The sequence below is a fragment of the Balaenoptera ricei genome, chromosome 20 (assembly GCF_028023285.1).
Source record: "Balaenoptera ricei isolate mBalRic1 chromosome 20, mBalRic1.hap2, whole genome shotgun sequence".
NCBI classification, from domain to species: Eukaryota; Metazoa; Chordata; class Mammalia; order Artiodactyla; family Balaenopteridae; genus Balaenoptera; species Balaenoptera ricei.
In genome coordinates this window covers 52,175,596-52,196,291 of record NC_082658.1, presented here as the reverse complement: position 1 = coordinate 52,196,291, position 20,696 = coordinate 52,175,596, and the positions used below count along the sequence as shown (strand labels likewise).

General features: G+C 56.8%; 1 protein-coding gene across 7 annotated transcripts in view; it reads left to right on the top strand.

Annotated features, from left to right (window-relative positions):
* Positions 1 to 1,613: 1,613 nt before the first annotated feature.
* The window catches only part of ATP2A3 (ATPase sarcoplasmic/endoplasmic reticulum Ca2+ transporting 3), a 41,546-nt gene continuing 22,463 nt past the window's right edge, over positions 1,614 to 20,696 (top strand). For 5 of the 7 annotated variants that reach the window (XM_059908028.1, XM_059908031.1, XM_059908029.1 and 2 more), the window contains exons 1-3: positions 10,504 to 10,796; positions 19,085 to 19,102; positions 19,389 to 19,471. In XM_059908028.1, coding sequence (XP_059764011.1) covers positions 10,679 to 10,796; positions 19,085 to 19,102; positions 19,389 to 19,471 — 219 coding nt within the window. In that variant the 5' untranslated portion in view covers positions 10,504 to 10,678. Of the gene's footprint in view, positions 1,704 to 2,526; positions 2,694 to 6,130; positions 6,236 to 10,503; positions 10,797 to 19,084; positions 19,103 to 19,388; positions 19,472 to 20,696 lie in introns of those variants that run through there. The other 2 variants (XM_059908034.1, XM_059908033.1) reach the window with 2 other exon arrangements.

Genomic DNA, 20,696 nt, shown 5'->3' with positions numbered 1-20,696 from the left:
TGTTTCCTCTGGTCCCTGACAGGACTGGGATTTATTATTCTCTTCTAATTTGTGTTAGTTTAATAGGCATGTAGATTACCCTTGGGATGCATAACTTACATTTCTTTCATTGCAAGGAACAGTCTCTGCTTTCCCCAGCAACAGGCTGCTGCATGTGCACCTGCGGGGACGGGTTTTCCCTCCACTGTGGGCGGTGGTCCAGCTGGTGCCAGGTCCCAGCATTGCCATCCGTGAGCAAGAGCGTGTGGCTGCTGCCACCAGCATCGCCATCCCAGGTGGTTCCCATCCTGTGGCTGTTCTGTGTCTCCCGTTCTGTGGCTGTTCTCTGGACATTTATGGTAGAAAATGTCATCACACAAACGTGTATCATTTTCATCTGTCCTCATTTATCTTCTTGCTGACAACATTCCCTGTTTCTTCAGGACTCTGACCCCTTTCCCCTCTACATGGCCTCGCTGTTTCTCCTTGGAACAGTCCCCGGCCTCTCCGGGCTTCGAGTCCAACCTGTGCAAGGAGAGAAGACAGGAGAAGATGACTCAGGGGTCTTTCCAGGTCAGATGCCCTGGGTTCCACTATTTTATCATTTTTAAGGTGAGGGACAGAGCCACAGCACCTCATCGGGCACTGGGTCCCTTAACCGCTTCTTGGTCTGTGCTCTGAATGCCTTTCTCTGCCTGGTGGTGGAGTGACACCACGAAGGCTGTCCTTCAGGGCAGGCCCCGTGCTCAGAGCCACGTGGCAACGGATGAAGTGGGTTCTAGCATTATTCCCGTTTCTCAGACAGCGAAACAGAGAGCAGAGCCTGCACTCTTAACCTCCACTTAACCACACTGCCTCCTGTTAAAAAAAAAAAGCAACCAAAAAAACCCAATTCAGAATATTTACAACCCAGGAAGTTAACCACTTGAAAGTGTTGGGTACCGAGACCCCAAATGGGCTTCAGCTTGGTTGGGCGCCCCCCTTTATCACAAATCCCAGACCCTCCCTGTCTTCACTGGCACTTAATGTAAAATGCAGCCAGCTCTTGAGATGTCAAGTTGTTCACCCCAGAGCCTGTGTTAACACTGGGCTAAGACCTGCGTGAGGTCACAGGCAGCCTGTTGTAGGGAACAACCTTGGTTCATGAATTCAGACTAATTAATCACTTAGGTTCTAAATGAGCTATGTTTCTCCCTTTTCCTCCCTTTGTTCTCTGATGGGGGGTCAGCCCCTTGTCTGCTGGTTTCCCTCTACCTGTTCCATCCAGCTGGGTAATGGGCACCTCCGGCAGTTCTGATTCTAATGCACGGACGGCCCAGGCGCATAAGGCAAAAACTGAGGATGAGTGAAATTACCCTTGAAACCCTCCAGGAAGGGGTGGGGAGCCAGATGCCATCACCTGTCGATGGTTTCCAGCCAGGCATGGGGCAGCCTTGGTTTCTTCAGTGGAGCCCACACCCAAGGCTACCTTTGCACCTTGAGGTCCTGAGAGATACTCGGGTCCAGCAGATTCACAGCTCCATTCCACTTACACACTGAGTGGAAAGGCAAGTGGAGTGACCCACACCATTTATCTTTTAAATAACTCATCTCCCACTTGCTTTGAATACAGACTTTTAAAATCATCTTTCAGAACAAGAAGTCTGGATGTGGGCGATCTCAGGCTGTTCTGCAGCTCAGCAATGCCTCCCCACTCAACCTCCTTTCACATGGCCATTCTCAGGGTAGGTTTCTCATCCTTAAGCTGAATGCCTCATGGCCACAAAATGGCTGCTGCAGCTCCAGGCATCAAAACTCTTCATAGGGAGGAAGCAGGGAAAGCAAAGCCTTCATCCTCTGTATTTTATTCAGGAAGCCCTCAGCAGGCTTCCCCTTATACCTCACTGGCTATAAGTGGGTCACATGGCCATCCTCAGCAGCCAGGAAATTGAGAAAACCAGTATCTGGCAAAGAGGATTTTAGCCTGCGATTGGCTTAAATCACTCATGATTCATGCACTGGGCTGGGGCAAAGTCTTTGCTACCTGGAGTGAAGTCAGGGCTCTGTTAACAAAATGGGGGCACCTATGTTGGGTACCCAGCTATCAATGCCATATATTTTCTCAGTTAAACTCACAACAGTCCACTGAGGTGGATCTTGTTATCACTCCCATTTTACAAATGATGAAACTGAGACTCATTTAGTAACTTGTCCAAGATCACATGCCTGGTAACTAGTAGCAGTTTAATCCCAGGTCTGTCTCCTGAGAGCATACTCTTAACTACTACACATGCTTAAGTATCTGCTACTTGGGTATGTACCAGCCAGGCCGTGACCCTCTTGAGGGAAGGGACCACATCTTTCTCTTCTTTGTATTTCAGCAATGTCTGAAAATTGACAGAAGCCCAGTTGAGTTGATTTAAACACAAAATCATTTGGTTTTGATACTTGCTGCTTTGTAATATGTTTTATAACCAAGAGTGCAAACTTGCCAACACTACCTTTAAAAAAATACACCTATCTCTTTTTTTGTATTGTTTTCCACTTGTCCATGCTGGATTCCTGAAGTCCTGGGAAGAATTCCAATGTAAATATCACCAGTGATGGAAATCTGAGAGAAGGAGAGGAGGATGAGAGACTAATTGAGGCCCAGAAGAGTGTCAGTTCCTCATTAACTGCGGAGCCATGGAAAATTCTTTGTTCCTGCTTGTTGGCGTCTTGCCTCCAGGATCTGGGTGGGTATTGCCCTTGGCCAGCTTCCTGGTCAGGTCACAGACAGTTTGACCAGAGGGGGAGTGTCCTGGGGAAGACAGGGCAGAACCAGGCTGGGTCCTTGGAAGTGGACACAAGTAAAAGATGGGTTCTGAGGATCTACAGCCCAGTAGGCCCATGCTGGCCACTGTAGATACACCAGCTCACTTAGCACTCAGAATGACCTGTGGGTTTAGGTCTACTATGTTGTCCATTTTACAGATGAGAAAACTGGGACTCAGAGAGGTGAAGTCACTTGTCCCAGGTCACGCAGCGAGCTGAGATTAAAAACTAAAGCCTATGGTCTTTTCAGGTGGGGTTCTTTCCCCAGTCAAGGGTGACTGCCATCTCAGGGACCTTGGAGTGGATGCTGACGGCATGTTGGGGACCCTGGCCCCTCCTCAGAGCTTTCACCAGGCTGTATAACTCAGTGGTCATGAGCAGGGGCTTTGAGTCAGAGCCAGGTTAGGAAACTAGCCCTGCATTGCCTAGGGACCCAGCACAAGCAGAATAGCACAGTGGTTAAAAGCCTGGGCTCTGAGGCCAGATGGCCTGGGTTCAAAGCTCTGCTCTCCTATGTATCAACTGTGTGGCTCTTACCTCATTGTGCAGCTCTATAAAGCAGGGGTGTAAGAACCTGCTCTAAAGTGTAAGGGGTATAAGTATAAGGGGTGTAAGGGGTATAAGTGTAAGGGGTGTAAGGGGTGTAAGAACCTGCTCTAAAGTGTAAGGGGTATAAGTATAAGGGGTGTAAGGGGTATAAGTGTAAGGGGTGTAAGGGGTGTAAGAACCTGCTGGTAAAGATTAAAGAATGCACTCAGCACAGTGCCTGGCTATTGTTACTTTATACCCTCAGAGCAGATAGTGCTGTGAGGTGTCCAAGGCAGATCCCATGCCCAGGTCCCATCCTTCCCTCCACCCCAGCAGCTGGTTGTGAATGACCCACCCAGGAGGGCCTGGGCTGATTTGAATACACAGATGAGGGGGTGTGTGACTCCAGGGAATGAAAGGCAAATGGAACCCAGTTTGCAAATCTGGGCATTTTCATGGAGCCCGGTTACTGGAGGCCAGGGCCTGGGCTGGGTTGGCCGTAAGTCATGGCCTCAGGGAGGGAGCCCAGAGAAGCAGAGGACATGCCAAGGTCACCCAGAGAGTGGGCAGTGGGGTAGGGAGACCTGCCGGTGCATCTGCCCAGGACGGCCCAGGCATCAGGTGTCTTGGGCACCATGCCCGGTCTGCCACGCTGGGGATCTGGGTGCCTTTGCCAACTTCCCTAACCTCTCTGGGCTCCTGGGCCCCACCTGGGGACCTGGAAGGGACCCAGAGGACTGGAGCTAACCTGGCAAGAGGCAGTACCTAGGCTCTGGGCCACAATGACAGGATATCCCCAGGGAGCTGGGCTGGCCGCCACACAGGGAACACCGGGGCGGAGACCTGGCACTGCTGATGAGAGACCCAAAAGAGCACTGAGGAGGGAAAGTCAGGACAGCTGGGCCCTGAGAGGGTAAAGAACAGGCCAGGAGTGACATGGAGCCTGTGACTATAGGCAGCAAGGGGACCACAAGTAGAGACCTGAGTTTTTCCCTCTGCCCCCAGCCTGGGAGCCAAGGACACACCTGGGTCTCCTGCCACTTTGTCCTGATTTTGCTCCTGGGTGGGCCCTGTAAGCAAGTTCCTACCATGGATCCTGTGAACTCCAGACACTGTTCTGTCCCACCCCCACTGCACAGAGACCCTGGGTCCAGAGGGGAGGGGGCTTTCTCAGACTCCCACGGCCAGGGTTGTGCGGAGAAGGAGCCAGCCTCGCTTGAGGACTTGACCAGCCCCACTAATCCAGCCCCAGGCCTGTGGGTGCCCTCTGGGTAAGGCTGAACCAGCAGCCCCTGCTCTCTGCGCACAGGAGGCAGGGATGGTTCTCCAGGCTGAGGGGCTAACCAAGAAAAGCCTTGCCCTCAGGTACCCCCAGGCCAAAGGCCTTTCTCCATACCAGGGAGCAAGTCCCAGGTCTCAAATTCCTTTTCAAGTTGTGCCTCAGTCTTACAAGCCTGGTCAGGTGTAACCATTTACAAGGCAAATAGGGGTTTTGTGTTTTAACTTCTTACAACCCACTACCAGCTGATGCCCTATAAGCAGACTGCTCAGGCATGGCCTGGAACCTGGAACGAAACCTCCTCCCTGCCAAGCAGGGCTTCTCACCTCACTGGCCAAGGTGCTGATAGGCACAGCCCAAGACTAGCCGAGGCACTATGTGCTTGTGCCAGACACTGTGGCAGAAAAAGTAACAGAGCTAGGAGTTAACCCAACCCTCTATGTGACCTCCAGCAAATTCCAGCCTCTCTCTGGGCCTTAAACCCCTGTCCGTACAATGGGAGTGCTGACTCTGATATATCCGTGGTGAGACTGTCACAGCTCCTGGATGTGATTATACTTACTCAGTCTTTCACTTTCCAGTATTTGTATCCCATTTCCTTCTCTTATTGCATTGGCTAAGAACTTGTTCATTTAACCAGTATCTTTGAGAGTCTAGTAAGTGCCAGACCAGATGCCAGGCACTGAGAGGCAATGATGAGTGTTACAGACACAGTTTCAGCCTCAGGAGATCCCCAACCTAGAGGGCAACTTTATAATGACCTTCATGCACTGCACCGCCCTGTAGAGACCTTGTGATGATTCAGATGCAGCTCCTGTCCTGGAGGAATGCACAGCCTGGATGCTGCTGATGAAAATTCAGGCAAATAGGGAGGAGCACACAAAAGCTGGGCCACTCAGGAGGCACACGGTCACTGGCTCTCGAAGGGTCAAAGAGGACTTCTCGGAGAAGGTAGCATTTGAGCCTGGCTTTAGAGAGCAAGGAGGGTTTAGACAGGTAAAGATGAGAAGAACTAGTTTCCTACTACAGGTAATAGCATGGGCAGAGGCAGGGAAGGAGAAGACAGGTCAAAGTGACTAAAGTCTAAGGGGCTGAGGAGTTGATGTTAATTGGGGAGACCATGGGGAGCCATGGAAGGTACTTGAGCAGGAGCGTAGCAGCATGGCTGCTTAGGAAGAGGGCTCTAGTAGCAGCACCAAGAGAAGGCAGGCCTGCAAGAAGCAGGCGCACCCTCACGTGATATGCTCCCCCCGTCCTGAGGTCCAGGGGGGTGTCTCTGTCCACCACTGGGAGGGAGAGGACAACTTCCTCTCCTCAGCCTGGCCAGGGAGATAAGGGGACAAGGACAGGAAGTTGCCTCAAGGAGCTGAAGAGTGAGTAGCCTGACCCAAGGCCCCAGCCCCGATGCTGTGCAGGGCGGTCCCACAGAGGTAGATGCAGGGAAAGGAGGCCAGCCTCCTCTGGCCAAAATGCAATGGTCCGGGTGTCCAGGACCGCAGGCCCCTGGGTGCCTGTTCTGTCCCACTTGCTGACAAAGCCCCACCTCCCCAGGTCCCTGAAAGCCGGGTGTGCCCCCTTCCCAGGAAGAGGCTCCGGAGTTTTCCTGCCTTAACTCAGTCATTCAAACACCCTCCCTGACACCTCCTGAGAACTGAGGTGAGTCTGCCTTCAAGGGTGACTACAGACGGGGGTGCAGGGCAGACAGTGAACGCCAGGGCACGGGGAGCCTGATGGGGTCATACGGGCGATGGGAGTCTTATTGGCCGCGGGGATGAGCCATGGCTTCCGGGCCTTAAGGTCTAACAGGAACGAGCCCCAGAGGATGGCAGAGGGAACAGAGTGAGCAAAGATCCAGAGACAAGAAACTTCTTACTGTGCACAGGGAACTAGATGTGGCCCCAGTGGGACAACATGGGCAGCTGGAAGTGATGAGGATGAGTGTGGGCCAGGGAAGCTGGATACCCCTGAGGGGCAGAACTGAGGGGAGGTGAGAGGGTGGGGGTCCCCATCCTAGGGCACGGGGAGAGGCTGGAGGTGCAGGGTGGGAGGGTGGCTCCAGGTCAGTAGGGGCCCTAGGCCCAGGAGGACTGGGGGGTGGGGTGCATCCGGAACTTGCCCAGGGGTCCCCAAGACTGAAATAGAAGAACTTGAGGTTAGGGGGGCGGCCGACAGGAGGGTCTCCCACTCTGTACGGCTGGGGGCCAGTCTTCCCTGCCCCCACTTCACGGGGTCTGTCCAAGTGGGTGGGGTGGGGCTGAGACAGTGGACTCGAAAGGGAGGGACGAAGGGAGGGAGGGAGGGCGGGAATCAGGGAGGGGGGAAGCTGGGACAACAACAGGGTGGGAGCCCTGTCCTCCTGCCTCCGATCCTCCCAGACTCTGGCCCAGCGCCTGTCCCCTGAACTATTGCTCAAGACCCTCCCCCAGGTTCAGGTTGGAGCCCCCATTGGCCAGGCTGTCCTAAGCTCACTCCCTGGCCTCGGAGGAGACCTCCCCAGCCTGGCCCAGCAGAGGTATCCCAGCAGCTGAACACCTAGGAAAGCCATCAGCAGAGGAGGAACAGGACACCTGGCCTGGGAGTTCCAGCTGAAGCTCTGCCTTGGCCTCCCTGGCTCCATGTCCCTGTTTGAGTCCCACCCTCTGCCTGGGCCTCAGTTTCCCCCTGTGTGCAATGGGGAGAGAGGCCTTGATCTATGGGGCCTCATTCAAAGTCGGTCAGAAGCGTGCAGGGAAGAGCATGAATACACAGGGCTGGGGTAGCCAAGGAACTGAGTTTCGTGGGGAGACATTTTAGGGAGAGGAGCTGGGAGAGCACTTGAGGCCAGGGGAACAGCCTGGACAAAGGGCTGAAGCTAGAATGTGCAAGGCCCGCTTGGAGAATTTTGAGGAGACCGGTTTGCTTGGATATGAGTAGGAGCCGACTGGTAAAGAAAGGGCTGTGACTGCTGGGTTGAAGAGTCTGGACTTTATCCTGCCGGTAATGGGGAGCTAAGGAAGGGTCTTGAGCAGAGGGATGAAGTAATGAAATCACCAGCTCAGGCAGGCAATCTTGATATACAGAGGTAAGTCTGGAGGCAGGGAGGCCAGGGAGGAGGCTGTTGGAGAGCTTGAGAGAGAAGGTGGGGCCTGAGCGGGGGCAGTGACGATAGGCGATAAGGTCGGGCAGGGAGAGGGGAGCTGCAAGAGAAACCCTCTTCCGCCTCCACGTGGAGTCCTCCAGGCCCCTCCCACTCCACTTGGCCCCAGATGCACTCCCACCTCAACCCACTCCTCCCCGACCTCAGGGCTGAACCCCTCACCCACCAGAAACACGGGAGTCAGCTGTCACTCCTCACTTCCTCTCATCCCTGAACCTAATCCACAACCAGGTCCCTCTGCCTTGGTCTACACCTCCTCATTTTTTACCACTGTGGGGTCCTTTCAGCATCTCCTCTCCCCTTGAATCCCGTCCCCATACCAGCTTCCAGGGGGAAGCTATTCTAGAAAGCAAATGTGACCTTGCATCTTCATTGCTTAAGAAGCCAGGCCATTAAATGGTCGATCAGGGTTCTCAGTGTCCCAGCCTTGCCTCTCTGATCCACCCTCCTGACCTTGTGCTCAGCTCCTGATGATGCAGCCATGCTGAGCGACTGAGTCACTGTCTCTGGGACACGGCTGAGGTTTCCCACCTTCAACTGAGGTTGTTTTTTCTGCCTGTGACACCCTCTTCTTCATGTGTCCAAATCCTTCCGGCAAAGACCTACCTTTCCCCTGTGCTCCGCTCTGCACCACCCCCAGGTGAGGTTGGCAGGCACACCTCCTGCCAAAGAGGTGGTAAGTTCTGCCATCATCTGTCCTGTGGGGGATTTAGAAAGAGCTGGGACTGGGTGCCAGGCCTAGAGCTCTCAGTACCTGGCAGCTGGGAGGTGGGGAGGATAGACCAGCCCTTTGGACAGCATACCTGTGACCATGTCCCCCTGGCTACCAGCTGTATGTCTAGGTGCAGATAGAGGGCATAATGGGGGGGGGGGGGGAGCACACAGCGACTGGGCAAGTAGTTGGAGTGTGAAATGACTGTGGAAGCTTGGAGCGATGCCCAGAAGCTGTCATGGGGGCAGCCAAGCAGGTGGGCATGCTGACAGATGTGTGAACCTGCCAGGTGGGGGCCATAGTTGCTGGCAGCTGCTGGCCCTGCTTGTGGTGGTTTGGAAGCAGGGTGGGGTGGGGTGGGTGGGCAGGAGAGAGGGAATATAGTCCAGGCTGCCAGAGCAAACAGGCAGGACTTCTTCGAGCAGACACCAACGGAGTGGGAGAGGCTTAGTGTTAAGATCCCTGGGGCTGACAAACGGGAGTCAGACCCCAAGATGTGTAAGTGGGGGAGGGAGAGGGATTTCCAGTTGCTTTTGTGACTAGGGCTTCATGTCTCTGGGAGAGAGGTCTCTAGTGGAAAGCTGTAGGGTTCTGTCCCCGCCTAGCCCTGGCTAACATTTTTCCTGGCAACTTAGAGATGCAGGTAGGGCTGTCTTTGTGGACTACAGGGGTGGGGGAAGAAAGGGAGAGGGTGGAAATACAGGGAATATTGGACTGGAGATCTAAAATGTTGGGCTGCAAGAAGCCACAGCCAGAAAACCAGCATTCCCCTATCTCAACGGCAGTAGGCTGAGCCCCAGCTGATGCCCCTGGAGTCGGTCTGGGTGACCTGTCAAAAGCAGCAAAGGACTGGACCGTTCCGCCAGCTAGCCCTCACTCAATATCTCTATATTCAAGGAGTAATGGCAAAGGGGAGAGAGAGGAGGAGGACCATGGCCCCATCCTGGGAGGAAGAGATCAGGAACTGGGGGGACACTGGGTAGGAGTCAGCAGGGGGGCCAGGCTGGAAGCTGGGACTTGTGTGTCTGCAGTTGCAGTCTCCCGGAAGGCTTTCTGTTTGCAGAGGCACTGTAGGGTTTGGGGTTTGAACAGCCGGCTGAGTGGGCTCAGTCCTGGCATCTCTGACCTTGGGCCACCAAGGTGGATCCCAGAGCTCTGGGCAGCAGAGGCCACCGGTAGGGGTATGATGGTGGGTGGGTGAGACTGGCTGGGTCTCTCAAGCTGGAGCGGCGCAAGCAGATTGCTCTTTTTTGCTCTTCCCTTTGGCGGGGTGAGTGGTTTCTGCCTTCCCACAGTTTGCTTCCCTGACCTGCAGCCCTCCTCCTGGTACCCCTGGACAGACTGGAGCTCAGGGAGCACCGGAGTAGGGGTTCCTCTTCCCTCCCCTGCCCTGCGCCAGGGTCACTCTCCCTGGGGGCCTGGTCAGAGGCCTCCACCCCACACCCTCAGACTTCTCCAGGGAACCCTCATCCCACCTGGCAGTTACGTTTCCTGCTGGGGTGAAGGTGTGAGTGTAAGGTAGCAAGACTGGTTTACTTTCTTATATCCTGGGTCATTGTTAGAGGTTCTGATTGTGTGAGGAATAACCGCTCTTCGCTGGACTTTAGGAAAACAATAAAGCAAGCATAAACATCAAAAGAAGAAAACATCAAGTAATCTCCAGAGGAGTCTTGCTTATTCACAGGCTTTTGGGTTCCCTCTAGACCCAGGGTCACACTTTGCAAAATTCGAGTAGGGGGGTAGGAAGCCCCTCTATGGACATCCCCGTTTTGCAACTTCCCAGGACCCAAGAGGGCTCAAAAGAAGGCAGCTCAGAGACACGCGCTCAGCAGCCCTCCCCAGTTCTCTGCCCTGTGGACAGTGGTCGAGGCCCATCCGGACCACGCTCCCTCGGCTCCCCCAAGCTCAGCGCGTTCCGCGTGGGCGGCCTCAGTTCCCCCTTCTGCAGAATGGGCAGGCAGCTCAGCCTCCGCGCCCCGGGGCCCTGCGGGGGCGGGGCGGAGGGCTCTGAGGGCGGCCGGAAGGGGTGTGAGTGCGGGGGCGGGCCCCGGGCTGCCCCGCCCCTGGGAGGGAGCCCGGGGCGCAGCATCCTGGCGCGGGCCGGGGCCGCCGCCGCCACTGCCGTCGGGGAAGGTTCCCTCGCGGTCCTGGCCTCGCGCGGCGCCCGTCGGGGCCCGAGCCCCCCGCGCAGTATCCCCGCGGAGAGGCGACCCCGACTGTGCCGACGGCGCAGACTGCCGGGGGGTGCGGCATGGAGGAGGCGCACCTGCTCCCGGCCGCCGACGTGCTGCGCCGCTTCTCGGTGACTGCCGAGGGCGGCCTGAGCCCGGAGCAGGTGACCGGCGCGCGGGAGCGCTATGGTCCTAACGGTGAGAGCGCGGGCCACGCGGGGGCAGCCGGGGCCGCGTGCGCCGCGGTCTCCGTATTGCGCCCACCCCCACCCCCGCCGCGGCACCGCGGCTGCGGAGCGGTCCTCTCCCCTCCCAGCCATCGGTCCCCGCGGGCGGGCGGGCAGGCAGGAAGCGAGGGCTCCGGAAACCTCTGCAGATGCCCGTGGGGCTCCCGGCGGGGCTGCGCGGTACCTTCGTAGGGGAAGGGGGGGGTGCGGGTTCCGGGTTCGGAGACCGGACGCCTGGCTCCCCTGCCCCGCTCTCCTCTCTCCGGGCCCAGGGACCCGTGCGGCCCTTCCGGGCTTCCCACCTCCACCCGCGTCCCAGTCCACTCCTGCAGGCCCTCGCCCACCCCCATCGACGCTCAGCGCTGCATCCCCGCGCCGCCGCAGTCGGCCGGAGTCGTGCAGGTGCACACATCGGGGTCGGCCGGCGAGGGACCAGCCGGGGACTCTGAGGCCCAGCCTCCTAGCTGACCCCGAGGGTCTCCCACGAGGGCTCAGTAAAACGCCCAGAAGGTGCAGCTTGTCAGCTGGCAGGCTTGGTTACCCCACCCCCAGGTCTTCCTCTTTCTGCACCCCCAGGCGGATGTGGCTGGCGGAGTCGGTGGGGTCTTTGAACTGCTGAGGCGGGAGACCCACCTCCTCCTTGGGGGTGGCAGGTTCAAGGCCTCACCCAGGGAGTTGCCTGGGGAGGCCTTTCCTTCCTGGGTGACCTGGAGCCACGCCTGCCCATCTCTGGGCAACGAGGGAGCCTTCATGCTGTTGCTGTTTGGGAGGGAAAGGTATCGTTCTTCCTCATGTTCAAAGGAGTGTGGGATTCTCCACCTGCCAAAAAGCACGGCAAGTGCCAGTACTGTCCAGATATGACCCAGACATGGTAGAAGATGTAGAGGTCCCTCCCCAGGTCGCTTGCAGGCAGGATTTGCCACCCCTTTGGCCCACCCCCACGGCACGGGGCAGAGTGTTAGGGGTCCAGAGAGAAATGTCGCCTCGATCCCCAGAGTGCAGCCTGGACCGACGCCCTTTCTGAACTTGGGGCCTCACCCTTTCAGGGTTCCCCGCCAGCCGGAAGGAAGGTTCTCTGGCCTGTGTGTCTCACTGCTCAGGGCTGGCTTGAAAATTACGAAGAGCTGTCAGAAAGGGAGCTTTGGGTTTTGTATTGGTTTATGACAACCACCTCTTATATAAATATTATCTTTCTGGAGCAGAAATCCTTTTTCGAAAAAATTAGTTGCTATATTTAGTTGAGCTGTGGGAGGAACTAGGGAGATAAATATTATTTAATATCCCCTACTAGTGACTTGGCAGGGAGGGTGTCCTCACTGCAGGAGCGCAGGGCATCAGGGCTGGTCCCCCAGCCCATGGGTGGGGCTGGGGGTCGGGGCAGCAGGTCTGGGGTTCCACCGCCTCTTCTGTGCTGCTGTGGCCTCCAGCTTGGGAGTCCTGATTCCCAAGGGAAGCTGGAGATCCAGCCCTTGGTTCTGCCTCCAGAATCACACAGATGTTGCCCTGCGTTACCCTGGCCAACACCCTTCTCCTTTCTGGCCCCCCATGTCTTCATGAGGAGGGGAAGGTGGCTGGGAAGGAGGGAGCCTCTAGTTCCCCCCATGTTGTTTTGTCTAGGTGAGAGGATTTGGGGGTGCCCTGGCGGCTGAGCATCTGTGTGGGGTGATGAATAAGGATGTTGGTGCAGTGTGTAGGTCCAGAGAGGTGGATGTGCATTTTGGGGAGGGTGGTAGGAAAAGTTGGGGGGCCATTCCTGGGCTCCTCTGGTTCCTCTGTGCTTCGATGGTAGTAAAAATGAAAGCTCCTGTTCACTGACTACCTATTGATACTACGTGCCAGGCATTGGTCTTATAGCACTTTTCACCTCTTGTCTCATTCCTTCCCCAAAACAACTCTATGAAAACAGCTGTTGTCATCCCCATTTTACAGAGGAGGTAACTGAGGCACCAGGAGGTTAGACAGCTTACCCAAGGTCACACAGTAAGTGGTAGAGCTGGTACTGGTTGCCTGCCCCTCTCTGGGCCTCAGTTCCCCCGTCTGTTCAAGGGGGGTCATCGGTTCTGCAGACTCTGGGACCCTGGTGTTGGGGCCTGTGCTAGGAGCTGGGGTCAGCTAGACAGGAGCTAGTACAGCCTTGCCCCCAGCCCCCACGGGGCCCCCAAGGGCTTTTTCCTCGGGAAGCATTCCAGGGCTCTGGAAGTCATCAGGTGAGGAGAAGGGAGCCGGCTGCCCCTTCCTGCCTCGTGCTCCCCCAGCCGAGCCCCGGCCTGAGGAGGAGGTGCGGGTGTCCCGCGTTCTCCACCCACGCAGCCTCTGGGGTGAGGCTGACAGGGTTGTGAGCCCTAGCTCTGCCCTTTCATAGCTGTGCGATCCTGGATAAACCGATTTGCCTCTCGGTGCCTCTATTTGCTCATCATAAGTGAGGCTACGATAGGACCCATGCCAGACATTTGTGAGTGTTTGCGTACACCAAGCCATCCCTTCTTGTGGCAGAAGGAGCTGGGCCTGGCTCTGGGCCAGAAACGGGGGTGGGGGGGAGGGGGCGGGACCTGCAGGTGGAAGGAACACCCCAGGGACTAGTGTCCTTCCCCCACCCCAGGAGTCTATGCACCTGCAAGGTCGTTAGGCTGGAAACCACAAGGAAGTCATTTGCTTAAGTCTTGAAGTTCACAAGTTCTGCCAGCACAGGAAGAGGGGAAGCAGGGGCTGGGGATCCTCCCTCCCCACTCCTCAGAGCTGCGGGAGGGGCCTCAGTCAGTGAGTGTACTGGGAGTCTCACCTCCCTCCCCCCCATCTGTCCCAACCCCAGCAAGTAGCCATGTCCTCTGAGGCCCCAACAGGGCAGTAAGTGGGAGACTCCTGGCCTCCTGTGAGCCGCCTTTCTCTGCAGACCCCAGAGGTGCCCAGGACTCAGCTTTCTTGGAGGGGGCCTTTCTACATCCCTTCAACTTATTTTTTTGAATAAAAATGTGCACACAGTACCACATTCAAAAGGTACAAAAAGTATATAGTAAATTCTCCCCAGCCCTGTCCCCAGTCACCCACTCCCAGCCACCCCAGTATCTCCTTCCCAAGATATTCTGTGCACACACACCTCTGGGTCTGTGATCGATGATCTTTTTTACATGAAAGGGAGTGGATTTGGGGGGCTGTTTTGCCCCTGCTTTCCACGTGACAGAGTCACTCTTGCAGATGGTTCCACGTGGAGCATCCTTGGGCTTCCTAGTGGCCACTCAGAGTTTCATCATGTGGCTGTTCCAGCATTTCTTCACCCGAGCTTTTGATGGGCTCTGGGGTTGTTCGAAGCCTCTGTTATCACACATGCGTTATAAGGCACATCCTTGTCCCCATGTCATTTCACACACTGTGAATATCTCCAAAGGATAAATTCCTAGAGGGGGAATTGCTGGGTCAAAGGGCATGTGTATTTTAAATTTTGACTGCTGTTGCTAAATTGTTCTCCATAAAGTTGCACCAGTTGACCTGCCCATTTCCCTACCACCTCACCAGCACAGTGTGTTATTGGACGCCAATCTCATAGAAGAGTGGTCTCTCATAGTCTTACTTTGCATTTCTCTGTTTGCCAGTCATGTTGGGCATTTTTTCCTATAATCAGGAGCCATCTGATCTCCTCATGTCCGTGGATGGGCTGCCTATCACCCCCGCTGGACGTGAGCCTAGGCAGGAGGCAGGACTGGGTTGGGGGTGTCCCCCCAAGCGGGCGAGCCAACACCTAAGCCACCCCCACCCCAGAGCCCACTGATGTGGGAGTCAGGCGAGGTCCCAGGAAGTCTCTGCGGGGGAGGGGCGGTGTCTCTGTTTAGGGGAGCTGGGGGAGGAGCTGTGACAGGGGCTGGAGCCTGCCCTCCTGGACCTCAGCCTGCCCATCTGTACAGTGGGTACCAGAGCTCCAGGGGTGCCAGGTGGGAGGGATAGTCTGGATTTAGATTCCTGCCGGTGGGGTCTCCACTCTGACCTTATCTCCTGCCCTCAGCCCAGGTACCCGCTTCCTTGGCCCCAGTGTTGTCAGTAGGGCAGAGACAGGCCCCTGAGATCCCCCAAGGGCCTTGCAGATGTGAACTGACTCGGATCTGAGGCGGGTATTTCAGGTTTCACCCCATTTCTCACACCCTTGTTGGGCAGCCTTAGTGCCCCCTCTCAGGAACAGCACCAGCCCTGCCCCTGCAGAACCCCAAGCCCTTGCACCAGGAGCTCCCTGAGGCGGGGCTGGGTCTGCCCACAGCACCGAGGATGCCCTGCAAACACTTCGCGTCTGGGCCTGGTCAGCCAGTAAGGCTGCAGCAGGGCAGAGGCTATCCACTCCGGGTGGGGCCTGGAGGCGGTGGCAGGCCAGGTGGGCGGGGTGGGGTCTGCCAGCCAAGGTCTCTCCCTGACTTTGTGAGTGAGGATTTAATTGCTCTGTAAATTTACCTTTGAGGAAGACCTTGGTGAGCACTCGCCTCTCCCAACTGGAACCAACACTTAGAAGCCGAAATACCAGTTTCCAGTGTTGTGAGAAGGAAGGAGTCGAGGGGGGATTAGGGGAGCAGGTGGTGTGTGGAGCCTGGGGGCAGCCCTGGCCCTGCACCCCGCTTCTCCTGGGCTCTGGGCTGTGGGCCCAGGGTCCAGGGCTGAACCATGGGGCAACCGAATAAACAATTCAGTGAGGCTCTGTGTGGACCCAGGGATGACTCAGCCCCTGCCTGCCCTGGGGGTGCTCCGGGGCGGGAAGCAGAAGGCAACATTGATGACCCTTGAGAGCAGAGCTTTTCTGAGAAGCCTTCCTGGAGGTTCAGATGAGGAAATGGGGAGGTACCCTGCACAGAAAAAATGGCGAAACAAAATCGTGGAGGGGGAAAGCTTTCGCAAAACCAGGGGATGTAGTAGCAATCCTGAGGCATCTCACTTGGCTGGCAGAGGGAGGGACAGACGTCTAAGATATGAGAGTGATTCTGAAAGGGTGGGTTGGGGCAAATCCAGGAAGACCTTGAAAGCCCTGTTAAGGTTAGTCTTTATCCTGTAGGTCCAGGAGAGCCACTGAAGGTCTGTGAGCAGGGCAGGGTCATTCATTCATTCACAGAGTTTTATTGAGCACCTACTGTGTGCCAGGCGCTGTCCCAGGTGCTAGGGACACTGGAGCTTCCATCCTCTTAACTGTTGTTATGGCTGATGTTTACTGAGCATTCACCATGTGCTGTGCATTAGTCTAAGTTCTTCATACATATTACATCATTTCATCTTCACAGCAACCTTATGAGGTAGTTACTATTATTACCCCCATTTTCCAGATGGGGAAACTGAGGCACAGCCAGGTTTAAAGTGACTTGCCTGTGGCCACAGAACTACCAAGATATAGGATTTGAACCCCAGCCCTCTGGACCAGGCTCTCTGCTCTAAGCTGCAGAGTTTCTCTAATCACATCCCAGGCCGTTCCGGGCCAGCTCCGCATCGGGCATCTGTGGACGTGGGCTGGTTCAGTCTGGCAACAGTGACCCAGAGCACGGTTCGGCCAGGAGAAGCCACCATGTGAGAGGTCCAGACAAGAATAGTGGGGGCTCATATGCCCCCAGGCTGGCCCAGCTGGGGTCTGGGAGGGGCAGCACCTCCTGTTACTGACTTGGCCCATGCAGCCTGGCAGATGGCACCAAGAGGTGGGCAGGGCCAGGGCATTCTCACTTAACAAATGGGGCATCTGGTGCTGCTGAGGGCCCAGTGCCATCATTTCAAGGGGAACTGGCTCAGCCCCACCACATGCAGCCTGGAGATAGCAAGGGGGAACCAGCATCTTCTAGGGATGTCTGGGAAGGGGAGGAGGTGCTCTCCTAGCCCCTGGATCCCCCACCGTGGCCCTGGAACTAATTCATGTGAGGGGAGAACTGGGTTGTTCAGAGTCTTGGCAGGATTGGAGTTTGAAGCAGATCAGGCCTGAGCAGATACGGCCTAGTAACCCCCAAAACACCACCTGTTTCGTGAGGAAGAGCCTTTGGGCCGGGATGATTGGGCTGATGGCTCTAGGGCCACAATAGAAGGATGAACCGATTGATGGGATGAGGACATCCAGCCCAACAATCAGGACATGGGATATTACGTTCTTTCAGGTGACCTTGGCTGGGGGGAGACAGGGGGACCACTGGGGTGGGAAGGCCCTTCTCCAGCAGTTCAACATTCCAGCCGGAATATACATCCTTCTTTTTGCAACTCACACAGGAAGCTGGGACGTGCAGTCCTACTGTGTGCCCACAAGGTGGGGAGAATGAGAAGTATTTGGGGAACAGCACGATGACCACCACCAAGAGTGGACCCTGGATCGAGCTGTGGGTCAGCAGAAGGGGAGATCCAGGTGGAAGGGGAGAGAAAGGAGAACTGGTGAGACCTGCAGGCAGAGGGCAGCTTGCAGGGGGGACTAGAGCTGGTATGTGTGTCCCATAACATGATTCCCAACCCCAGGCCTCGCTCCTACCCAGCAAAAAAGCCCTGAGGAATATGGTGGTCAAGGGGCTACATGCCAGATAGAGGGAGGGGTCAGGGAGACAGCAGGAGGGATTCAGGTGAGACTTACGGATACGCTGTCCCTTAGGTCAGGAACCCTGAAGACACCTGCCGAGGTGAGGGGTTGAGGAAGCTCCTGGGTCGAGCATGGCAGAAGCAGGCTGGTGTGCGCCATGAGGCTGGGGCATGGCTGAGAAGACCTCTAAAGGACCCTGCTCCATTGGAGAACTGGCCCAGAAACCAGGCCTGGCCCTCCCCCCGCCTTTCCTGTTCGCCTCAGCTAAATAGATCAGAAGGAAAAAGTCTGTTTGATTTTAATCTCAACGCAGGACACTGGAGATTACATTTTCCACGGAAAATGTCAGCCATTGCCTAAAATAGGACTTTGGAGAAAATGCTAGAAAGTGTATTTTTAGGTTACATGTGTTCCTCCTGGATTCCTGCAGCCCAGTGGGCTGCTTATTACTCCCCATGGTTCAGCTGCCAGGTGCAGACCCCAGACCTTCGAAACAGATGGTCAGGGGAGAGGTGCCCATGGGAAAAAATGCTGGCAGGTGCTCGAGCTGAAAGCAGGTGGACAGAGGCAAGGACCCATGTCAGGGAGGAGGAGAGAGGGAGAGCCAGCCTGGGGTGGGGCTCGGATTCTGCATGCTAACAAGCTCCCGAGCGACCCGGGGTGGGGGCCGGGGAGGTAGACAGGAGGAGGCAAGGCTCAGTTAGGCTTGATCTGGGAGGGGCCTCAGACAGCCATGGGCAGGTCCCGAGCTCGGCAGGAGGAGGGAGAAGCCTGTCCAGGGCCCCTTTCCACAGACCCACAGATACCCTTGCTGGCTGTGTGACCTTGTTCAAGCCACGAATCCACTCTGGACCTCAGCTCTTGCACCTGCGAAACGGGGTCGGAATTCCCACCTGCCTCCCCTTTAGGCTGTTGGGAAGAGTCCAAGACTTCAGGTACTGGGGCAGCCAGCTCCACCTGTAACATAGGTACTTCGGGAAACAGGAGATAAAAGTGGAGCCTGTAAAGTGACAGCAGGTCCTGGTGGTGTTTGGAAACATGGTTCTTCAAAATGTTCTATGGTCTGGGCCTGGGCATGCCGGCTGGGTCCTCACTGAGCTTGCCTGGAGCGGAGGGCCTGGGAGGGGACAAGCTGAGGCTCAACCTCTAGGAACTGAACTGCGGCGGGTTTCTCAGTGCCCGGGATGCTGGCTGCTGGGGTCGTGCTCAGGGGGAGCCTGGGATGGGGTGGGGCTCAGAGGGACAGCGGTGCTGTGGGCCTTGTCCTTGTGGTCCTGGAGAAGCAGGTGTGTCAGAGGTGGCCTGAGCCGATGTTCTCAATTTGAGGGAGGGGCTACCCTGCCGTGGGTGGGGGACATTGAACAGGACCAGGTGGGCATCTGAGAAAGAGCAGTGCAGGGAGCTGTGAGAACTACCAACTCCCTGTGTGACCTCAGGGGTCCCGTCTCTTCTCCAGGCCTCGGTTACCCCTCTGTGCAATGGGGGAGGGTCTAGAAGGCCACTCCTGGCTCCCATCTTGTCCCAGGGTGAGCCAGGCCACGCCAGACCTTCCTCAACCAGAGTGAGGTGAGGGTGAGGGGTGGAAGCATCTGGGCTCAAACCATCCGTTCTGTGATGTCAGAGAACTGGGGTGATGTGTCCTGCCCATCGTGGAGGTCCCGGTGGGCACATGGGGAGGGGCTGCTCAGACTCCACTCTATAACCCAGTCATTTCTTGTCTCCCCATGGCTCCCGTGGCTGCCTGGATCCTGCAGAGCTCCCGACCGAGGAAGGTGAGCCTTGGGCCAGGGCGGCCTATGAGGTCACCAGACGACATCGTGGGCCATTCACTGTCAGGCTGTGTCCTCCCCACCCCCCGGCTGGGTGGGGCCTTGCTGAGCAATCCCACCCTCCCCCCACTCCCGGCATTGCCCATCTGTGCCTCTCAGGGCCTCTGGCTCTCCCTCTTCAAATGGTAGGGAGGGAGTGGGCCAGGTGGTCCTGAGGCCGCCCCAGATCTGCATGCAAGCAGGTCAGTCGGTCAGGGGCCCAGGCCTCATGCGGTGCTCCCGTCCCCAGGGAAGTCCCTGTGGGAGCTGGTGCTGGAGCAGTTTGAGGACCTCCTGGTGCGCATCCTGCTGCTGGCGGCCCTGGTCTCCTTCGTAAGTAGGGCCCCCGTTTCATGGCATCGGGCAACCCGGGAGGGAGACCAGGGCAGGGCAGTGCTCAGAGGCTCAGGCTCTGGGCCACAGGGCTGTCTTCTCAGCTGTGGGCCTCCCTGGGCCCCTGCCTGGCCCCTGCCCTTGCCCAAACCCTCGCAGCCCCCCGCCCTGGACTCCCGGCTCCCATCTGTCCCCTGGCTGTCAGAGCGAGCTTGCTCCCATCCGCCCCCTGGCTGTCAGAGTGAGCTTGCGAAAGCACAGGCCTGACCCCGCCCCTCCTTGCCTTAGCACAGGGTTTCTCAGCATCAGCCCTGCTGACTTCTTGGACCAGATCATTCTTTGTGGTGGGAGCTGTCCTGTGCACTGTAGAATTTTTAGCAGCATCCCTGGCCTCTGCCCACCAGATGCCAGTAGCACTCCCCACTTGTAACAATCAAGCCTACAGATGTTGCCAAATGTCCCTGGGGGGCAAAATCACCCCGGCTATGAGTCACATTCTGTGACTTCCAGACTCCTCAGACAGACTTTGGGCCTTAACCTCCTGCAGCCTCCTCGTGGAGGCTGCTCCCCGTTGCTGTCCCCCATCCGCCCTGCCCAGACTCCTTCTGGACCTGCAGGGCCATGGGGCCAGAGTGGAGCGGTGGGGAAGGGGAACACCAGTGGCTGAGCAGCAGAGACTCAACGGTCGTGCAGGGAATGGAGCCCTGAGGGTGCATGTGACTCCTGCTCCGGGACCCTCCAGCCAGGAGGGGCCCAGCCAGCTGTGTCTGACCCTCCTGGCCACTCACTGTTCCTTGGAAACGGAGGACTCTTAAAAAAGAAAAGTCTGTCCAGGCAGGTGCCCAAAACAGCTGAGCCAAAAGCGTTCTGGTACCCTCTCCACGGAACAGGTGAACACACTGAGGCCTGGAGAGGATGACAAGTACCCACTTGGGCCAAGAGGTGGGAACGGACTTGAACCAGGTCTCGCGCCTCCAGGCCTGGGCTCTGGCTGGAATCATGGTCCTCTGGTCCGTGAACCATGAACTTGAGCCTGCAGCAGGATCACCTGGGCTGCTTAAAACACAGACTGCTGGGCCCCACCCCAGAGTTTCTGACTCGGGAGGTCTGGGATGGACGCCAAGAATTTGCATTTCTAACAAGTTCCCAGGTGACGCTGCTGCTGCTCCTGGTCTGGGCACCACACCTGCTCCGAGAACCACCGCCAGGCAGATGGCGACGCCTC